Here is a 15,179-nt window from a genome sequence, read left to right as displayed (position 1 = left end):
AAAACCTCAGCAATCAAACTTTCTATGTAGACACTGATCAGAGGGCTCACACACTGATAATGTCCCTACTAAGCTGAACACTCCTATGCTGGAGATGGTGCTTCAGGTAATAAAGATGAGAACTCAAATGTTAATGCACAAGTGTAAATCAAGAATTTGGCATTTAAACCACAGATCAAGATGCCTCTGTCTGCTTATGTCTGCTCAATTACATGTTAATACTGTTCACAGCATGATGTATTTACATATATTAAACACTCATGACTAGCATTGGGGCATTCCAGTACAGTGACCCCAGCTTTCTGGTATAAACTGAAGTTGCCTTTATTGAAGCCCTGGCCCCAAAGAAAGCTACACACGGCAACTAAAACAATGGGTTGTTTTTTTTAATGTAGGGGATTCTTCCAGATACAGGGAGAAGGGGGAAAAAAAAGGGTAAAATTGAGAGGGCAATACAAAGTTTTACACAAATGGAACGAGCTTTACATTCTGCAGCACAAAGTCTGACATACAAAATAAAAAAAGTATAAGTCACATGGTCTGGGAATTTGTACAGTCTTAATAGGGTCTCTCACGGCGGTCTTGTCTGTGGTCACCTCTGTGGAGAGAAGGAGGAAGGATTAGGACTGATTGGTGTGGGACAGAATAAGGGAAGTATTTTAAGCTTCATCCACAAGCGGCTGAGTGATGCTTATAAACAGAAACAAGTCAATTATTTTAGATGTTGCGGCATTATCCACATTTTACAAGAGGAGAAGTGACTTGCCCAATTCATCTATGTTAAGGTCAGAAGGGACCATTATGATCCTCTCGTCTGTCCATCCAATATAACACAGGCCAGAATCTCACCCAGTGATGCTGGCATCCAGCGCATGATGTGTGGCAGAGCTACAGCAAACATCTGAGAAGCTCCAGGCTTGATTTAAAGACCCGTCTGAGAGAATCCATCTCAACCACCCATGTAAGTTGCACCAATGGTTACTTTTGCAATTTAAACAAAAAATAACCCCGGGTCTGAATTTGTCTGGCTTCAGTTGCCAGCCACTGAATTGTGTGCCTGTAGACTGATCAAGTCACCCCCCTAACCTTCTCTTAGATCAACTACTAGGTTGAGATTGTCACCAGAAGGCAGATTTTTCCCAGACCTTGAGTCACACTTGCAGCTGTACAGAATCAGGAGTAAAACCCAGGACAGATGATCACATCATGTCCTTTCTGTGCCAATCTGTTTACCTGTTATCCATCTTTCCTGGCCCAAATCCACCGCCCCGATCTCCGCCTCTACCTCCTCGGAAGCCACCCCGATCACCACCTCGGCCTCCTCGGAAGCCACCACGGTCATAACCACCTCGGCCTCCGCGGCGCTCTTCCCCAAATCCTCCTCCTGCAGAGGGAAAAAACAAGTACACGAGTGAGACTGGTGCCAATTATGCTCCAAATGCTATTGCCTCGGAGGCAGTCACAATCTCACCCACCCATGGAGGCCTGCCCCCTACTGGTGGGCAGGAAAAAGAATGGTATAAGTTACCCATGTGTGGTCCTCCGGGCCCATCGGGCTTTGGTGCCTTGCACTGGTTGCACTCATTACGCCATGAGAAATTCATGTTCTCACAGGTCCTGGAAGATGCAATATTTGAGGAGAGGCATTAGTGTCAGGTAAATCCAAGAGTTTTACCACTTGGTTCCCCCACTTACCGGAGCCTCTACTTACGGGTTAGGGCACTTCCAGTCCCCTGCGCGCTGCTGGCCACCGCCTCCACTGGGGAAGCCACCTCTGTTACCTCCACTGGAGCCACTATTGCCACTGCCCCCTCCACCTCCACCACCAAATCCACCACGACCCATGGGCCCTGCATAAGGAGGGGAAGGTGAGAGGTATCAAAAGGGGTCTGCCTCACTGGAAAGGACATGTTTATCTGCCTTCACAACCTGCAGAGTTCTGATCCTTTGTGCAGGTCATTCCCCAAGCTCAACCATAACAGCATCCAAGAGTTGGATTCAGTAGTCACCTCTTGCTAGCAGCCTCTGGTTAACTTCCTATAACCAGATCACAACTTATTTCACTCTCAGCCACACCCCTTAACTGTGCTTCCCTTGCTGCAGAGTTGGCTGGACAGTGCGTATCCCAGAATGCACTGTCCCACATGTTATATCTGGTCACTTACATGCTGAGGCAGATTTTCCCAGCATGCACTGACAACTACAATTATACCACAAATGAAGAGTGGATACAAAAATCATGGCTGACCCATAGGTGTATTGTGTACATATAACCCACAGACAAGCACGTGATAAGAAGGAGGGCTCCTAACACGGCTGACTTTTAACCCAATCAAATGTTTAAAGTCTATATGGCTAGGCCTTAGCTCAGACTCTATAATGGCTTCTAGACTTGGTGGGTAGTTTCCAGATCCTGAAAAACAGGTAACTCTCCTGTTGGGGTAGAGCACCCATCCCCATCAGGAGCAAACATTTCTAAATACCTCCACGGCCTCTGCCACCCCGTCCATTTCCACCGCCACGGTTGAAGTCCGCCCTCCGGGTAGCAAAGGAGACTTTGATGGGGTTGCCAGAAAATTCCTTTCCTAATTGGAGGAAAGAGAAACCAGACATCTCAGTTTCACCTCACACAGAGCTTTATGATTGGTTTTGTGATGGTCTAAAAGGAATGCCCCCCCACCCCACTTTAACCCAGAGCCAGTTGGAATTAAAAAAAAATTCTGTGATGGAAATTTGGATTTGATTTGTCCTATGTTGGGATAAAAACTTAGGATCCATTTTTTAAAAATTGGGACGTTCTGATTCAAATAACTAGTTTGATGTTTCCAGATGGGAATATGGAATTTCTGCTTGGCTTGACTATCTGTCCCAGCAGGCATTCTTTAGGGAGCTGCAGTTCAGATGCCTTGTGGAAATAAGGTGTTCATTTAACGGTGAGAGTAATTAACTGTTGGAACACTTTACTCAGGGTTGCGGTGGATTTTCCGTAACTGACCATTTTAAAGTCAAGATTGGATGGTTTTTCTACATGCTCCAGGAATTATTTTGGGGGAAGCTCTCTAGCCTGGTGTCACACAGGAGATCAGATTAGATCACAGTGGTCCCTCTTCTGGCCTTAGAACTGCTGGAGATATGTCTTGAATGCACAACTCGGTGGCTATGTTTTTTGTTAGTCTGAGATCCCAGTGCATTGTGGGAGATGTAGTACAGCCAGGAAGCCTAGACCAAGAATGGGCTGATGAGGCACCTGAACTACAACTCTCATGATTGCAATTGCCATATTGATGCAGGTGAATGTCCTGCCAACTAAAAATGGATTTTCCCTAATGGAAAACAAAATTCCAGCAGAACTGAAATCTTCCTACAGGCAAAACACAAGCTTATTTCAAGGCAATGTGTTTTCCCACTAGAAAAACAAACCAGCAAGATTCTTGACCAACAACACTTTAACCCCTCTGTCTCTGAATCAAAGCAGGGCACTACAGCTAAGGGCTTTCCCACACATGGAGCTATTCCAGCACAGCTACTGCATTTGAAATTAACTTCCCACTTTTAATTTGAATTAACTTCCAACTGTAGACAAGCCTTAAGACATGGCATGAAGAATGAATCCTACTCATGCTGAAGTTAACTGAAGCCCTGCCCTTGACTCAAATGACTGCAGCATCAGATGCTGAAGTAGCCAAGTATTATGCAAAACATAAGTATCATCCCCATTTCACAAAGAGAAAAATCTAAGGTTCAGAAGGGAAGTGATTGAGCAAAAAAGATCACTACTAAAATTAGAACTCCTCCTTTCCTGTTCTAATCCACTAGAGTAGATCCCACTTCCATCCCAGAACCAGGGACAGAACCCAGAAGTCCTGGCTCTCAGCTCCACCATTTATGCAGCTTCTTCAGGAGCTCCTTGGCCCAGCTCGATGGAAGCAACTTACCATCAAACCAATCGATGGCTGCCTTGGCAGATGGGGGATCATCAAAAGACACTGTGGCTTCCCCCTTTAGCTTCCCGGTCTCGCGGTCTGTGTACAGGTTAATCATGGGCTGCCCAGTTTTCTTGTTTGTCTGAAACACAAACAAGGGGTACATCTCATGATCTTAGCTTCTAGAGAGTAACCTAGAACTGAAGGCCACCCTGTCCACCTCCCTTATTGGGCAGACTGAAAAATGGAAGGAAATATTCTACGGCTTTAGACTAGGGACTATCTGAGAAATTGGCATACAAAGGATCTCTAAAACCATCAACAATAAGTCATGACTAAGGCTAAGATTGTGTCATGGTTATTTTTAGTAAAGTCATGGACAGGTCACAGGCAATAAACAATTCCCAAAGAGAAAACAGGACATCCACTCGCCCTAGGTGTCCTGTTCCCCTCCCTCCACTTGAGGCTGTTGCCCGTCGCTAGAACCCTGAGGAGGGCCCCCTCAGGAGGCTGTCGCCTGTCGCTGGACCTTGTAGGGAGCCACATGAGGCTGTTGCCAGAACCCTCCTAAGGCTCCACTGGCTGCCAGCTCCAGTCCCTCGCTCCCTGGGGCTGCAGTAGAGCATGGAGTATCAGGGAGGTCTCTGGAAGTCATGGATTCCTGACTTCCATGACAAAACATAGCCTTAGTCACAAGGATTGCAAGACGGTCACAGCAGGGACTGCCTTGGTATCAGTCAGATCCACACTGGCATGGCACCACAGTACAAACATTTGATACTAGTAATATCTGTATACTGCTTACTGAGTACCATCCATCTAGATCATTCAAAGCTTTTTAACAAACTAAACCTTGCTCATTAGAAGCATATATCCCAGTTCTATAGTGATAAAACTGGGAGTCTAATGCAGGAGTGCTGAGCCCCCCACCTCATCTGCCCTATCCCACGATATCCCCCTTCCCTCAACCAGAAATACAGGAGTCCTGACTCTTATTCTCAGCTAGTTGACCAAACTCCCTCCACAATCCTGCTTGGATTGTACGTTAAGGACAAGAGGCACAGAGCGAGAAGAGAAGTGCTGTTTCACCATGCTGTTCTTGCTAACCCAGACTACTGAGTTTCCTGTGCTGGTACCTTAATGATTCCTATTTGCTTGAAGTAGTCAGCGACCGACTCAATGGTGACATTTTCACCGAGTCCCTGGACGAAAATGGTGTTGTTGTCAGAGTTATCCTGTTCAGAAGCTGCAAAGTAAGCGAGTGTCACTCAGTTTCATACCCAAGGATCAAAGATGGAGAAAAAAATTACCCTGCTGTAGATGCTACAGCAATAGCTGTGTAACAACGTCTTTAACAAGACCACACCTTAGTAGGTATTCAGGCTACACAAGAATTTCATGCAAACTTTCAGTTTAAGCTGCTCAAGATCAGTTTTTCTTTTTGTGAAATGGGTGTGATGCTTATGTCTTAGGGGGATGATCTGAAGTTGATCTAATTTAACACAAAATACTCCAACACAAGAGGTAACTGCTTATTTGGGAACAGTCACATACCAGGATCATGGCGCGGTCCTTGGTCCCGGGGCCCTTTTGCACATGAAAATAAGGAAAGATCTAGTTAGTTGGTGGAAACAGACTCATCTCCCACACATACTAAACATATTAAAGACAGCAGGCCAGTGTTGGTACATGTGCTCTGAATGTTGAGCCTACGTTTACTTTAGCCAAAGGCAAAAATACTGTGAAGTCAGAGAACTTAAGGTACTTTGAAGACAGTGCTGCAAAACCAGTGACAACTCCTTTTTCAGATGTCATACTGTACACAGAGAACGCCTCTTTCCAACTCTACATGGAGGGTCAACTACAAAAGCCCTCATAACACATGTTAAATTCTGCTTAGCATCACCTTCCGAGGTCTGTTTAAATTGAGACCTTTGCATATACAATTTAAGGAGCTGCTACCCAAAGAGATCTTTGTCCACATGTTTTTAATACACCTTTGTCATTCACATCCTTCAGTAACATCAGGTTGTAGCATCATACCACTTGCTACCCTGGTTAGCGTCACAGTATATAACCACACACTTAACAGCTTTAAGATTTATGCAGCGATATAGTGGCATTAGCCCATGCCACACATTTACAGTGAACTAACCTTGCATAAATATAGCTTTGTTTCACTTAAACCATTATTTACCTATACAAACCATTTATGTATCAGTATTTTTGCTATATTTAGACATTTCACCCATTATACCTTTAATCACACCCAGATCAGATCAATAATTATCTTAACAAACCTAAAAGCATATGCCCAACACTGGTCTCTTAAAACTAAATTGACCTGGTCAAGTGATCATTCATGCCAAACCCTTTTCAGCAAACCCATGGGAACTCTCCTGGAAGTGTTCAGATACATTTTGTTTGGTATGTTTGAGTGCAAAAATACCTTTTTTTCTTCTTAAGATATAAGCTTAAATATAAACCATCTTTCTTAAGGTATAAGCTTACAAAACCATGTAATGTAGTCAAAGGGAAGTTTACACAAGACCAAAAATTCATTCCAGTTTTTGGGGACGTCCCCCATTTTCTTTACCAGTAACCATAAAAAGGTACGTAAACTCTTTGCATCGTTATCCTCAGGATTGCATGCAATTCCATTACCACATTTTAACTCCAAAAAAATCACCAGCACTTAAAGCTTCTTGTGTGTTTTGTTTTTTAAAAAAGGAACCACACAGACCAGACACTTCTAGGAAGTAGCACTTTTGTTTTCATTCCCCAAAGCACACTTTTGTGTGTGTGTGTGTGTCTTGTTGCAAAACATTCAACCAAGATGTATTGGCACCAAGAACTTTGGTCAAAGTAGAAGCCCAGTGGATGTAGAAATAAGTGACACCTTATGTATCTCAAGAACTCATTTGTATAGAGGGCTGCAGAGGGTGCTCCCATAGGTTACATCTGATAAATGGTGGCTTTTCCTAATGCATAAAGGTTCTGCATATGAAACACAAGTCTCTGGAAAATATATATATATACTTTTTTTGGTTCAAGTTTTGAACTCTTTGGACTTACCACCAAACTTATTGAAGCCACCACGCTCACCACCGCTGAGGAGATAAGTTAGAAGATAATGAAGCTTTTTCCATGGCTAAAAGGTTCACTAAAACTACCAGATCTTAAAATCCTGACCAACACTTGTTTTTTCCAGTTCTTCCTGAAAGCCTAAGGAATGCTCCTTTCAGCCTTTTTCTGTCCCTCAGCATATTTAGGCTTTTTATTTATTTAAATACACCCTTTTTGTCTTGTAAAATTGGAATGGACAAATCTAACACGAGTGCAACTTTGGCTTCCAACCTTCTCCTATTACTTCAGCCGTCGTGATGTACACTCGAGACAATGCTGACTCCTCGATGCAGTCCTAGCGTGGGTACGAATCCATGAACCGCATGTTACAACTTATTTGTACAGTGTATTCCCCCCGCCCTGGTGTTGATACCACCTAAACATTGATACGTAGGATATTTGCTTTGAAAGCATATAAAAAAAGCTAACCCAAGTTCCCTAGCATAGCATAATAAACTGATTGACCGCTAAGCCTGGACCTAACATAAGCTCTCTCCCTTCCTCACCCTTAGCTAACATGTGGAAGGTGGAGAATTGATAAAGTTCATTGACTTTCATACCTGTAGCACATAAAACGCAGAGTTTGTTAACAGATAACATGTAGTGTTAACAGCAGATAACAAGTAACATCAACAATATTTTGATTTCCCCCCCAACCTAATACTCACCTTTCTAAAGAACACAATTTGAACTCCAGATCAACAGTTCACGATCAGTATTATTTAACATCTGTTTCTCAACCTATCGTTTCTTTTTAATAGATCACTGAGCAACCCTCTGCTGAGGGAGGATTGTTACACCAGGGCAGTTTAAGACACTGCTTTTCTGTGTGTATATAGCGAGATAAACCAAAAGCAAGTCGTGTATATAAATGTGATCACAGCTGCTGAAGCTGCTAATTGGGTGCCCAAATACATCCTTTAACCCATGGAATATCTCCAGTGTGTGGATGGACCACAGAGTTAACCAAGTTTGTAACACAGGTTGTAAGCAACCAGGTTGGGAAGAAGACACAACTTCTCCTCTGACTGAGGAGACTTACATCCCTTGTTTCTTACCAAGATGACCCAGGTGCTTTGGTGAACAGATTATAGCACCAAATAAATTGCAAATAAACCCTTGTTGTAGAGAGATTTATATGCCCTTTGAATAGCGATATTTATAAACCTTCAGTATATACCTAGACAGGGTAACATGTGAATTCCAAGCGTTTGCTGAACTTTCATTGTGCATTTGATATGTTAAGACACACGTTTGATGTCAGACACACAACTCTGATAGTAACCACCAGTGGGGTATTTTACCCCCATGCATAAATTGTCTACTGTAGATATGAACCTACACTGGTTCTTAAGGTAGATAGTAGTGGGAGTCTGCCCCATACATACAAGAAAAGCTTTTATAGCCATTCAATCTCCACCCCCCCATAAAACATTGTAACTCCCTTACCACATGCAGTATGAGGATATGGCATTCCACCCATGCAGACTGGAAGAGCTTCTACATAATGCAACACACCCTCCCCAACATGTTAATTTCAGACAGTGCCAGAGACAGTAACACTTAAACCCACTCCCTCTCCCACCACAAGCGTCTAGACACCTACCCCATGCCTCCTCGACCGCCACGGCTGCCTCTTCCGCCACGGTCAAAGCCACCTCGGCCATATCCTCCTCTGCCCCTGCCACCACGGTCTTGCTGGCCACCTCCATAGCTGCTCTGATCCTGGCTACCGTAGCCACCACTGCCGCCGCCGCCACCACCGCCACCACCACCACTCATGGATGACTGGTCCTGGCCGTAGCTGCTGGCTGGAGAGAAGAACAAGTGCTTGAAGTTACAAAAAGACGACAATTTTAGCGGTCAGAGAAGAGGCACTGGAATCAGGACTCCTGGGTTTATCCACAGCTCTGGAAGGGAAGTGGGGTCTAATGGGTTAGAGCAGCATTGGGAGTTCATATTCCTAGGTTACATTTCCAGAGCTGCCACCAACTTGCCACATAACCTTGCAACAGTCTCTCAATATCCAAGCCTGCAGGCTGGAGAGGAGAGGAACTAAGCTCATGGGGTTAAAATTAAGAAGCCTGGATGAATAGCCTTTTAAAAAAAAGGGTAACACATCAGCTTTAAGATGTGTGTAATCCTCCTTTGAGAGCGGTCATGACTACTGTTCACCATCAGGCTGCATGAATTTGGAGTCCCCCCTACACCAAGTTTCTCCAGCTTTCAACCCTGACACACAGAGCACAATTAAGATCAACTCACATCCACTGCTGCCCCCGCCACCACCTCCTCCGCTGCTGCTACTGCTGCTGTACTGGCTCTGCTGCCCGTAGCTTTGTGGAGGGTTGTAAGAAGGCTGCTGCCCATAGGAGCTCTGTGGTTGGCTGCTGTAGCTGGATTGCTGGCTGTAGCCTCCACTTGGGGGCTGGCCATAGCTTGTGCTTTGGGAGCTGCTTCCATAACTATGGATTAAAAAAAGATCAGTGCCCTTTACATACACATCGAGTCTCTTCAATCCACCAGGTATTTGGCTTGATCACGGAGATAGCTTGGTCTAACAGACAGAACCCAAGACTCAGTCTGGTGCTCCATCTCCAGCTCTGGGAAGGGAGTCTAATAGGTTACAGCAGGGAGGTGGGGTCTAGTGGGTTAGAGCAGGGGGAAGGGGGAGCTGGGACTCCTGGGTTCTACACACAGTTCTGCCACCGACTGACACTGCGCAAGTCCCCTCCCCCACAATCTGTAAAATGAGATTACAACTTCACAGTAGGCGTTGTGATGTTAAACGTAGAAGTGTCTGCAAAGTGCTTTAAGATCCAGACACAGGGTGCTAGAAAGGGGAGAAGGGACACAAATAGGGAGATCTATGGGAAAACTAAGACTCTTTAGCCATACCTTCCAGTTGTCGAGCTGGCTGCCGGTGGCTGGGAGTAGCTAGGATAGGATGAGGGTTGCCCATATGATGTCTGAGAAGTCTGGCTGCTGCCGTATCCTGTTGTTCCATAAGTTGGGGGTGTTGACTGAGTGCTGTAGCCAGCTAGTAAAAAAGTGAAGAGCTCCTTAAAACATGGTGAGGCTGGGTCCTTTTTATGCCTGAGCTGCACTGAAACAACTGAGAGGCACCAACATATCACTTCATGTCTCCACAGCCGCTTTGGGAAGGCAGTGTTGCTTAGTGCATCAAGTACTGGATCATGACTCAGGAGAGAAGTTCTATTCCCAGCTCTGCCACCAGCCTGCTGGGTGCCCTTGGGCAGTCTCTTTGCTGCCATGTGCCTCAGTTTCCTCATTTGTAAGTCAGGGACAATGACATGAGATTTACTGATTTAAAGCAGTAGGTAAGAAATAAGTATTAACACCCTAAACCTCTATGTATGGGGAGTCCCTCCATCAGCACTGAAATGCAGGTACCTCTGGGGATGCGATACAGCAGCTGGTTAACAGATGCACAATTCACTGCTTAGGGGAGGAAACCAAGTAGTGCAGCAAATTTTAGGCAATTCCTAACCTGTACATATACCAGATGATGCAGAGACTCACGGTCTCCCCCCATGCAGGATGGAAGGTGATACAGAAGAGCCAGATTTTGTACTATGCAGCAAGGGTGAAAAGTGTTACAAAGGCACTACTATGACCTGTTCAAGAAGCTGGCAACAGAGTAACTACCCTTGATATCTGGGGCCAAAGAGCGTACACATCCTCGAAGCACGTACCAGAGAAAGGTTATACTGGGTTTATAATAGTTACTGGGGTAGGGACTGAACCACCAATATAGCTGCATTAACAAATGGATTATTTGATGGGACTGGCCGTCTGGAGAGCAGACTGAAGGGCAAATACTTGGTTCTGTGTCAAGAGAAATAATGCTTAGCACTGATAAAGCGACTGGACTTGTTGGCAGTGAAAACCTGCTTCACTTTAGTCCGAGTTGAGAAAATCGCTCAGAATGCACCATGCAGCTGGATCAAGAGACTCTGGCACTTACAGCTTTGGCTCTGGCCATAGGAAGAACTGTAACTGTTTTGTCCATATGCTGAGGTGTCTGCAGACTGGCCATAACCGCTGTAGCTTTGCTGGCTGTAGGGCTGGCTTGTTTGCTGAGAGTATCCCTGTCCTGGTGGTGCTGGGTAGGCCCCATAGCTGAGGGAGAACGATCAGACACACCCTTCAGGTTAAATATTCCAGTTAGGAGGGAGCAAGATTCCATAGTTAAGGCTGCAACGGTTTAGAGAGTTTTTCAAAGGACCCATACACCTAAGCAGACTGATCGGGAAATTGCCATGACACATCCTGGCACCATGTGGTGCAATTTGGGAGCAATCACAACATGTTAGGAGCCCTGAATGTCCTGAGCAGCCACAAATCAATGAATTTAACAGCAGGGACTAACTGGGTTTGTCAACTGATTTACAGGGCAACAGGTAGAGAAGAGCTTTTTGCCATGTTCAAAATATTAACTGATTAATCCTCAAAACCCAGAATGACAGGTTAGGGCCTAAGGCATGTGACTGAACTGGACATTCCTAAGGACAATACAAATATCCAGAGTTTAAGAGTACCCAGGAGTGGGGCAAGGGATATAAAAGCTTCAAGTCCTAATGTGGCAACTAGCAGTCTCAGTCATGACCCTTTGCAATATTGTGCTAGACATAGAGTCCCCACCCTAAAGAGCTTACAAATCAAGGGGGTCTAGGAGGAAGCTCCCTTTATGGTCAGGTTATTGTTTAACTCCACTGTAGTGGGGCATTTTTTGGGGGGGACTTCTCTAAACCAGCTAATGCTGGCCACTGTTGGAAAACAGGAGCTGGGGTAGATAGGTGTTCTGATCCAATCCAGGCCACAGGGAATGAAAATGGATACCAGGCTAGATAGGCCCCTGGGTCTAATCCGGGGCAGCAGGGAGGGATTGGATTATTGGGCTATGCAGGCCCATGGCTCTGATCCAGGGCTTCATGGTACCACTGATGTAAGACACCAATGGAAGCGGGATGAAGGGAAAGATTCCTGGGATGAATCCTCCCAATGTTCCAGTGATATGAGCCAGCATTGCCCTCCTTTTGCAGAGCCCAGGGTGACAGCTGGGCAGGGGTATCTAACACTCCCATCCTTCACACCAGATACTAACACCAATCTACTTTAGTTACAGAGAAGCGGGGCCGTTTACCTCTGGGTGGCCGGCTGGCTGTAATCTGCAAGAGACAAGAGGAAAAGGAACAAATTAGGCCCCAAAGCAACGCCCAGCTCCTGTGAGGACATATGGTGGGAGGCGGGCGATAATTGACATCGATGGGGAAGGAAGGGCAGCTACAGCCCTCAGTCCTTGTGTGTGTGCAGGACTGGCCCCAACTGCCCTGACCCAACCCCCCCATGCCCTCCCCCCCAAGCGCAGCGGGAATGGATCACCAGGATTGACCCCGATATGGGCAGCACAGCAGTGAGGCAGAAGTGACGGGGGGGGGGGGTATTTACACCCCAGTCAGCTGTGGGTGGCAAGGGGGGGCCTTACCCCGTAGGGGAGCTATAAGGGAGCATTAGGCCTGTGGGTGGGGCACTGGGGGGGTCACTTGGGGCTCACACACTGCGCTGAGCGGCCCTTTTAAAGGCAGAGGAGGGGGGGGGGGGGGGACGACGGTTGGTTGGGCAGTTGGGGTCCAATGAACCCGCGCCGCGCGCGCCAAACGCGATCCGGAGAGGCGGAGCGAGAAGTCCCCGGATGGAAGACTGCGGCAAAAAAAAAAAAAAAAAAAAAAAAAAAAAGGGAGCACGCATGCGCCAACTCGGGCACGCGTGCCCAGGGAGGCATCCCGCCGCCTCCGCCGCGCATGCGCACCCTCACTTTCCTAGGGACGCGCGCAGACGCCTGATCGTCACAACCGAGCATGCGTTACTCCGCGCAACGCCCTTCCTCTTCTCCTCCACCACGCGCGCCGCCTCTGGCGCGCAGGCGCAGTTGCCTCACGCGCGCAGAAGGGAAGCGGTTTCCTCCCCCCCCCCCACAAAATGGCGGCCAAGGGGTTTGGTGGCGCAGTTTAAAAAAAAAAAGGGGGGGGGGGCGCGCGCCGAGCCCCCAAAGCGTCGAGGACGGGGCAGGTACGAAACGGCACCCACAAGGAGAGGAGATGGGGACCCACCCCTTTCCCATAATGCACCGGGCCTCCTACCACTCTCCAGCATGGGGGGGGGGGGGGAATTGCTCGGATGGCGAGAGCAACCCACGCCCCTTGCCCAGCCCATCTGCCGGGGACGCAGCGCCCCACGGGGGGGTGGGGGGGACGGACACGCGCGGGGTTGAGATTCGCCCCGCCCGGGAGCCGTTACCATGGGGTAATTTACTCCCGGGGGGGCTGCGCTGCACCCTCAGCCCCCGGCCGCCGCCCAGGGCCGCCTCTTCTGCCCCCTGCCCCCCCCCATAGGGGGTTTGATCCCTCCACGGTGCACGTGGCGCGGGGGGGAGGGGTCAGCGGCGGCCCTTGACGCGCTTCTCCCAGCCCGGCCTGCGGCCCCGATGGTTCCTGTGCCCCGCTCCGGGGAGCCTTCCGCGCCTCACCGTTGGACGCCATTGCTGCTGCCGCCGCCCCGAGTCCCCTCCACGCGCTGCTGCCGCCGCTGGACTGAGCGTCCCTCCCCCACCCGGCGCCTCATATACTCTCCCCTCCCCCACCCCCTGCCGCCGGCCTGAACCAACTCGCCGGCAGCCGGGGGAGGATGGCGCGGCCCCGGCGCCGCGCTGCGGCTGCTGGATCCCCCCTGGGGCCGCCCCGCAGCCGGGCGCGTTGTTGTCCAGGGGGCGGGGTGTCTTTTCGCTGTGCACAAAAAAAAAGCCCCTGTTCTGCTTCCCCCCCCCCTCGGAGGGGAATGGTGCAGGCCACCCGGGGGCGGAGCAATGAGGTCATGGGGCAGAGTGGAAGGAACCAAAGTGGCTGAGGAGGGGGGGGAAGCAGTTTTCGTGTGTGTGTGTGTGTGTGTGTTTTCTGTGCGTGGGGGGATGGGCTTTTGGGGGTCTCTTTGTGTGTGGCGGGATGCGTGCGAGGGAGAGGTCTGTGCTTAGGGTAGTGTGTGCATGTGGAGTGAGATGGGGGTCTGTGTGTGTGAGAGAGAGAGCTCTTTGTGCGGGGGGGGGAGAGATCATTGTGGGTCTGTGTGCAGGGGTGTGTGTGTGTGTGTGTGTGTGTGTGACGGGGAGAGAGAGAGAGAGGTTTGTGTGTGTGAGTGTGAGAGAGAGAGAGAGAGAAATATGTTTGTGGGTCTTGTGTCCAGGGGTGTGTGTGAGAGAGAGAAAGAGATGTTTGTGGGTCTGTGTGCAGGCAACACTTCTTATATCAATAAGAGCTCATTGAATCGGTTGAAGACAGTGGATTTGTCCAGTTGTGTTGCTTTTAGGGCAGTGTGGAGTAGTGGCTAAAGCACTGGACCAATACTCAGGTCTCCTGGGTTCTAGGCCACTGGACTGCTGCGTGATCTTGGGCAAGTCACTGCCCCTTGGCGTGCGTCAGTTTCCCTAACTAAACCAGGAATTAACTTCTTTGTAAAGTGCTTATAGATCGACAGACAAAAAGCACTAGATAAGAGCTAGGATATGTGTGTGTATATGCAGGACTGAGTACATGGGTTTATATAGATGGATAGGTACGTGTTTGTGTCTAAATTTGTGTGTGGATCTATGTTTGCTTCTCCAGGATCTGAATCATCCTGTGCATTTTTGTTTACGGTATTTTCAAAAGCTGTTTTAATCTGGATGAATGTGTTGGCATACAGTGCATTCGCATCTCCAGTCTTGCTCTTGATTCGAGATGGCGAGCCAGTTCAATTGCTTAATAAAGCTTCGTAGGAACCCAGGCTGACCTTTATTCTTGGCTTGCAAAGCTCACATATCTAAATATTTATAACAACAGTTCAGCTGTTTACTACACCTTCTTCTCGAATTCTAGAAGTGCTTCCATGCTATCATGTTCTGTGGGGACATTTATTAATGAGCCATCCTCCGATAACAAACCAGGAAAGAATTAATATGAATAAAAGTAAGAGTTGGTTTTAATGGTGGAATCAGGCCAGAGCAATTCCAAAGACAGGGAGATTTTAACCATTTCAGATTGCACAATATAGGGGTTGCCTAGAACTCAGACAGCT

The 15,179-nt window shown here is 47.8% G+C and overlaps 1 protein-coding gene across 2 annotated transcripts; it reads right to left on the bottom strand.

Moving 5' to 3' along the window:
* Positions 1-365: 365 nt before the first annotated feature.
* Positions 366-13,716, bottom strand: FUS (FUS RNA binding protein). 2 transcript variants are annotated; one of them, XM_038404107.2, is made up of 15 exons: positions 13,600-13,716; positions 12,217-12,241; positions 11,038-11,192; positions 9,948-10,089; positions 9,315-9,514; positions 8,656-8,860; positions 6,999-7,033; positions 5,478-5,510; positions 5,060-5,169; positions 3,936-4,065; positions 2,484-2,585; positions 1,712-1,850; positions 1,529-1,617; positions 1,234-1,384; positions 366-598 (listed from the first exon to the last, which is right to left on the bottom strand). In XM_038404107.2, the coding sequence occupies exons 1-15, from the start codon at positions 13,610-13,612 to the stop codon at positions 559-561; spliced, it is 1,569 nt and encodes a 522-aa protein (XP_038260035.1). In that variant the 5' UTR covers positions 13,613-13,716; the 3' UTR covers positions 366-558. The 2 variants fall into 2 exon arrangements, with proteins under 2 accessions (XP_038260035.1, XP_038260036.1); XM_038404108.2 differs by lacking the exons at positions 3,936-4,065; positions 5,060-5,169.
* Between the last annotated feature and the right edge of the window lie 1,463 nt (positions 13,717-15,179).

Source organism: Dermochelys coriacea, chromosome 6 (assembly GCF_009764565.3).
Source record: "Dermochelys coriacea isolate rDerCor1 chromosome 6, rDerCor1.pri.v4, whole genome shotgun sequence".
NCBI classification, from domain to species: domain Eukaryota; kingdom Metazoa; phylum Chordata; order Testudines; family Dermochelyidae; genus Dermochelys; species Dermochelys coriacea.
Note: the sequence above shows the minus strand (reverse complement) of the source record. Positions and strands in the feature narration are given on the sequence as shown.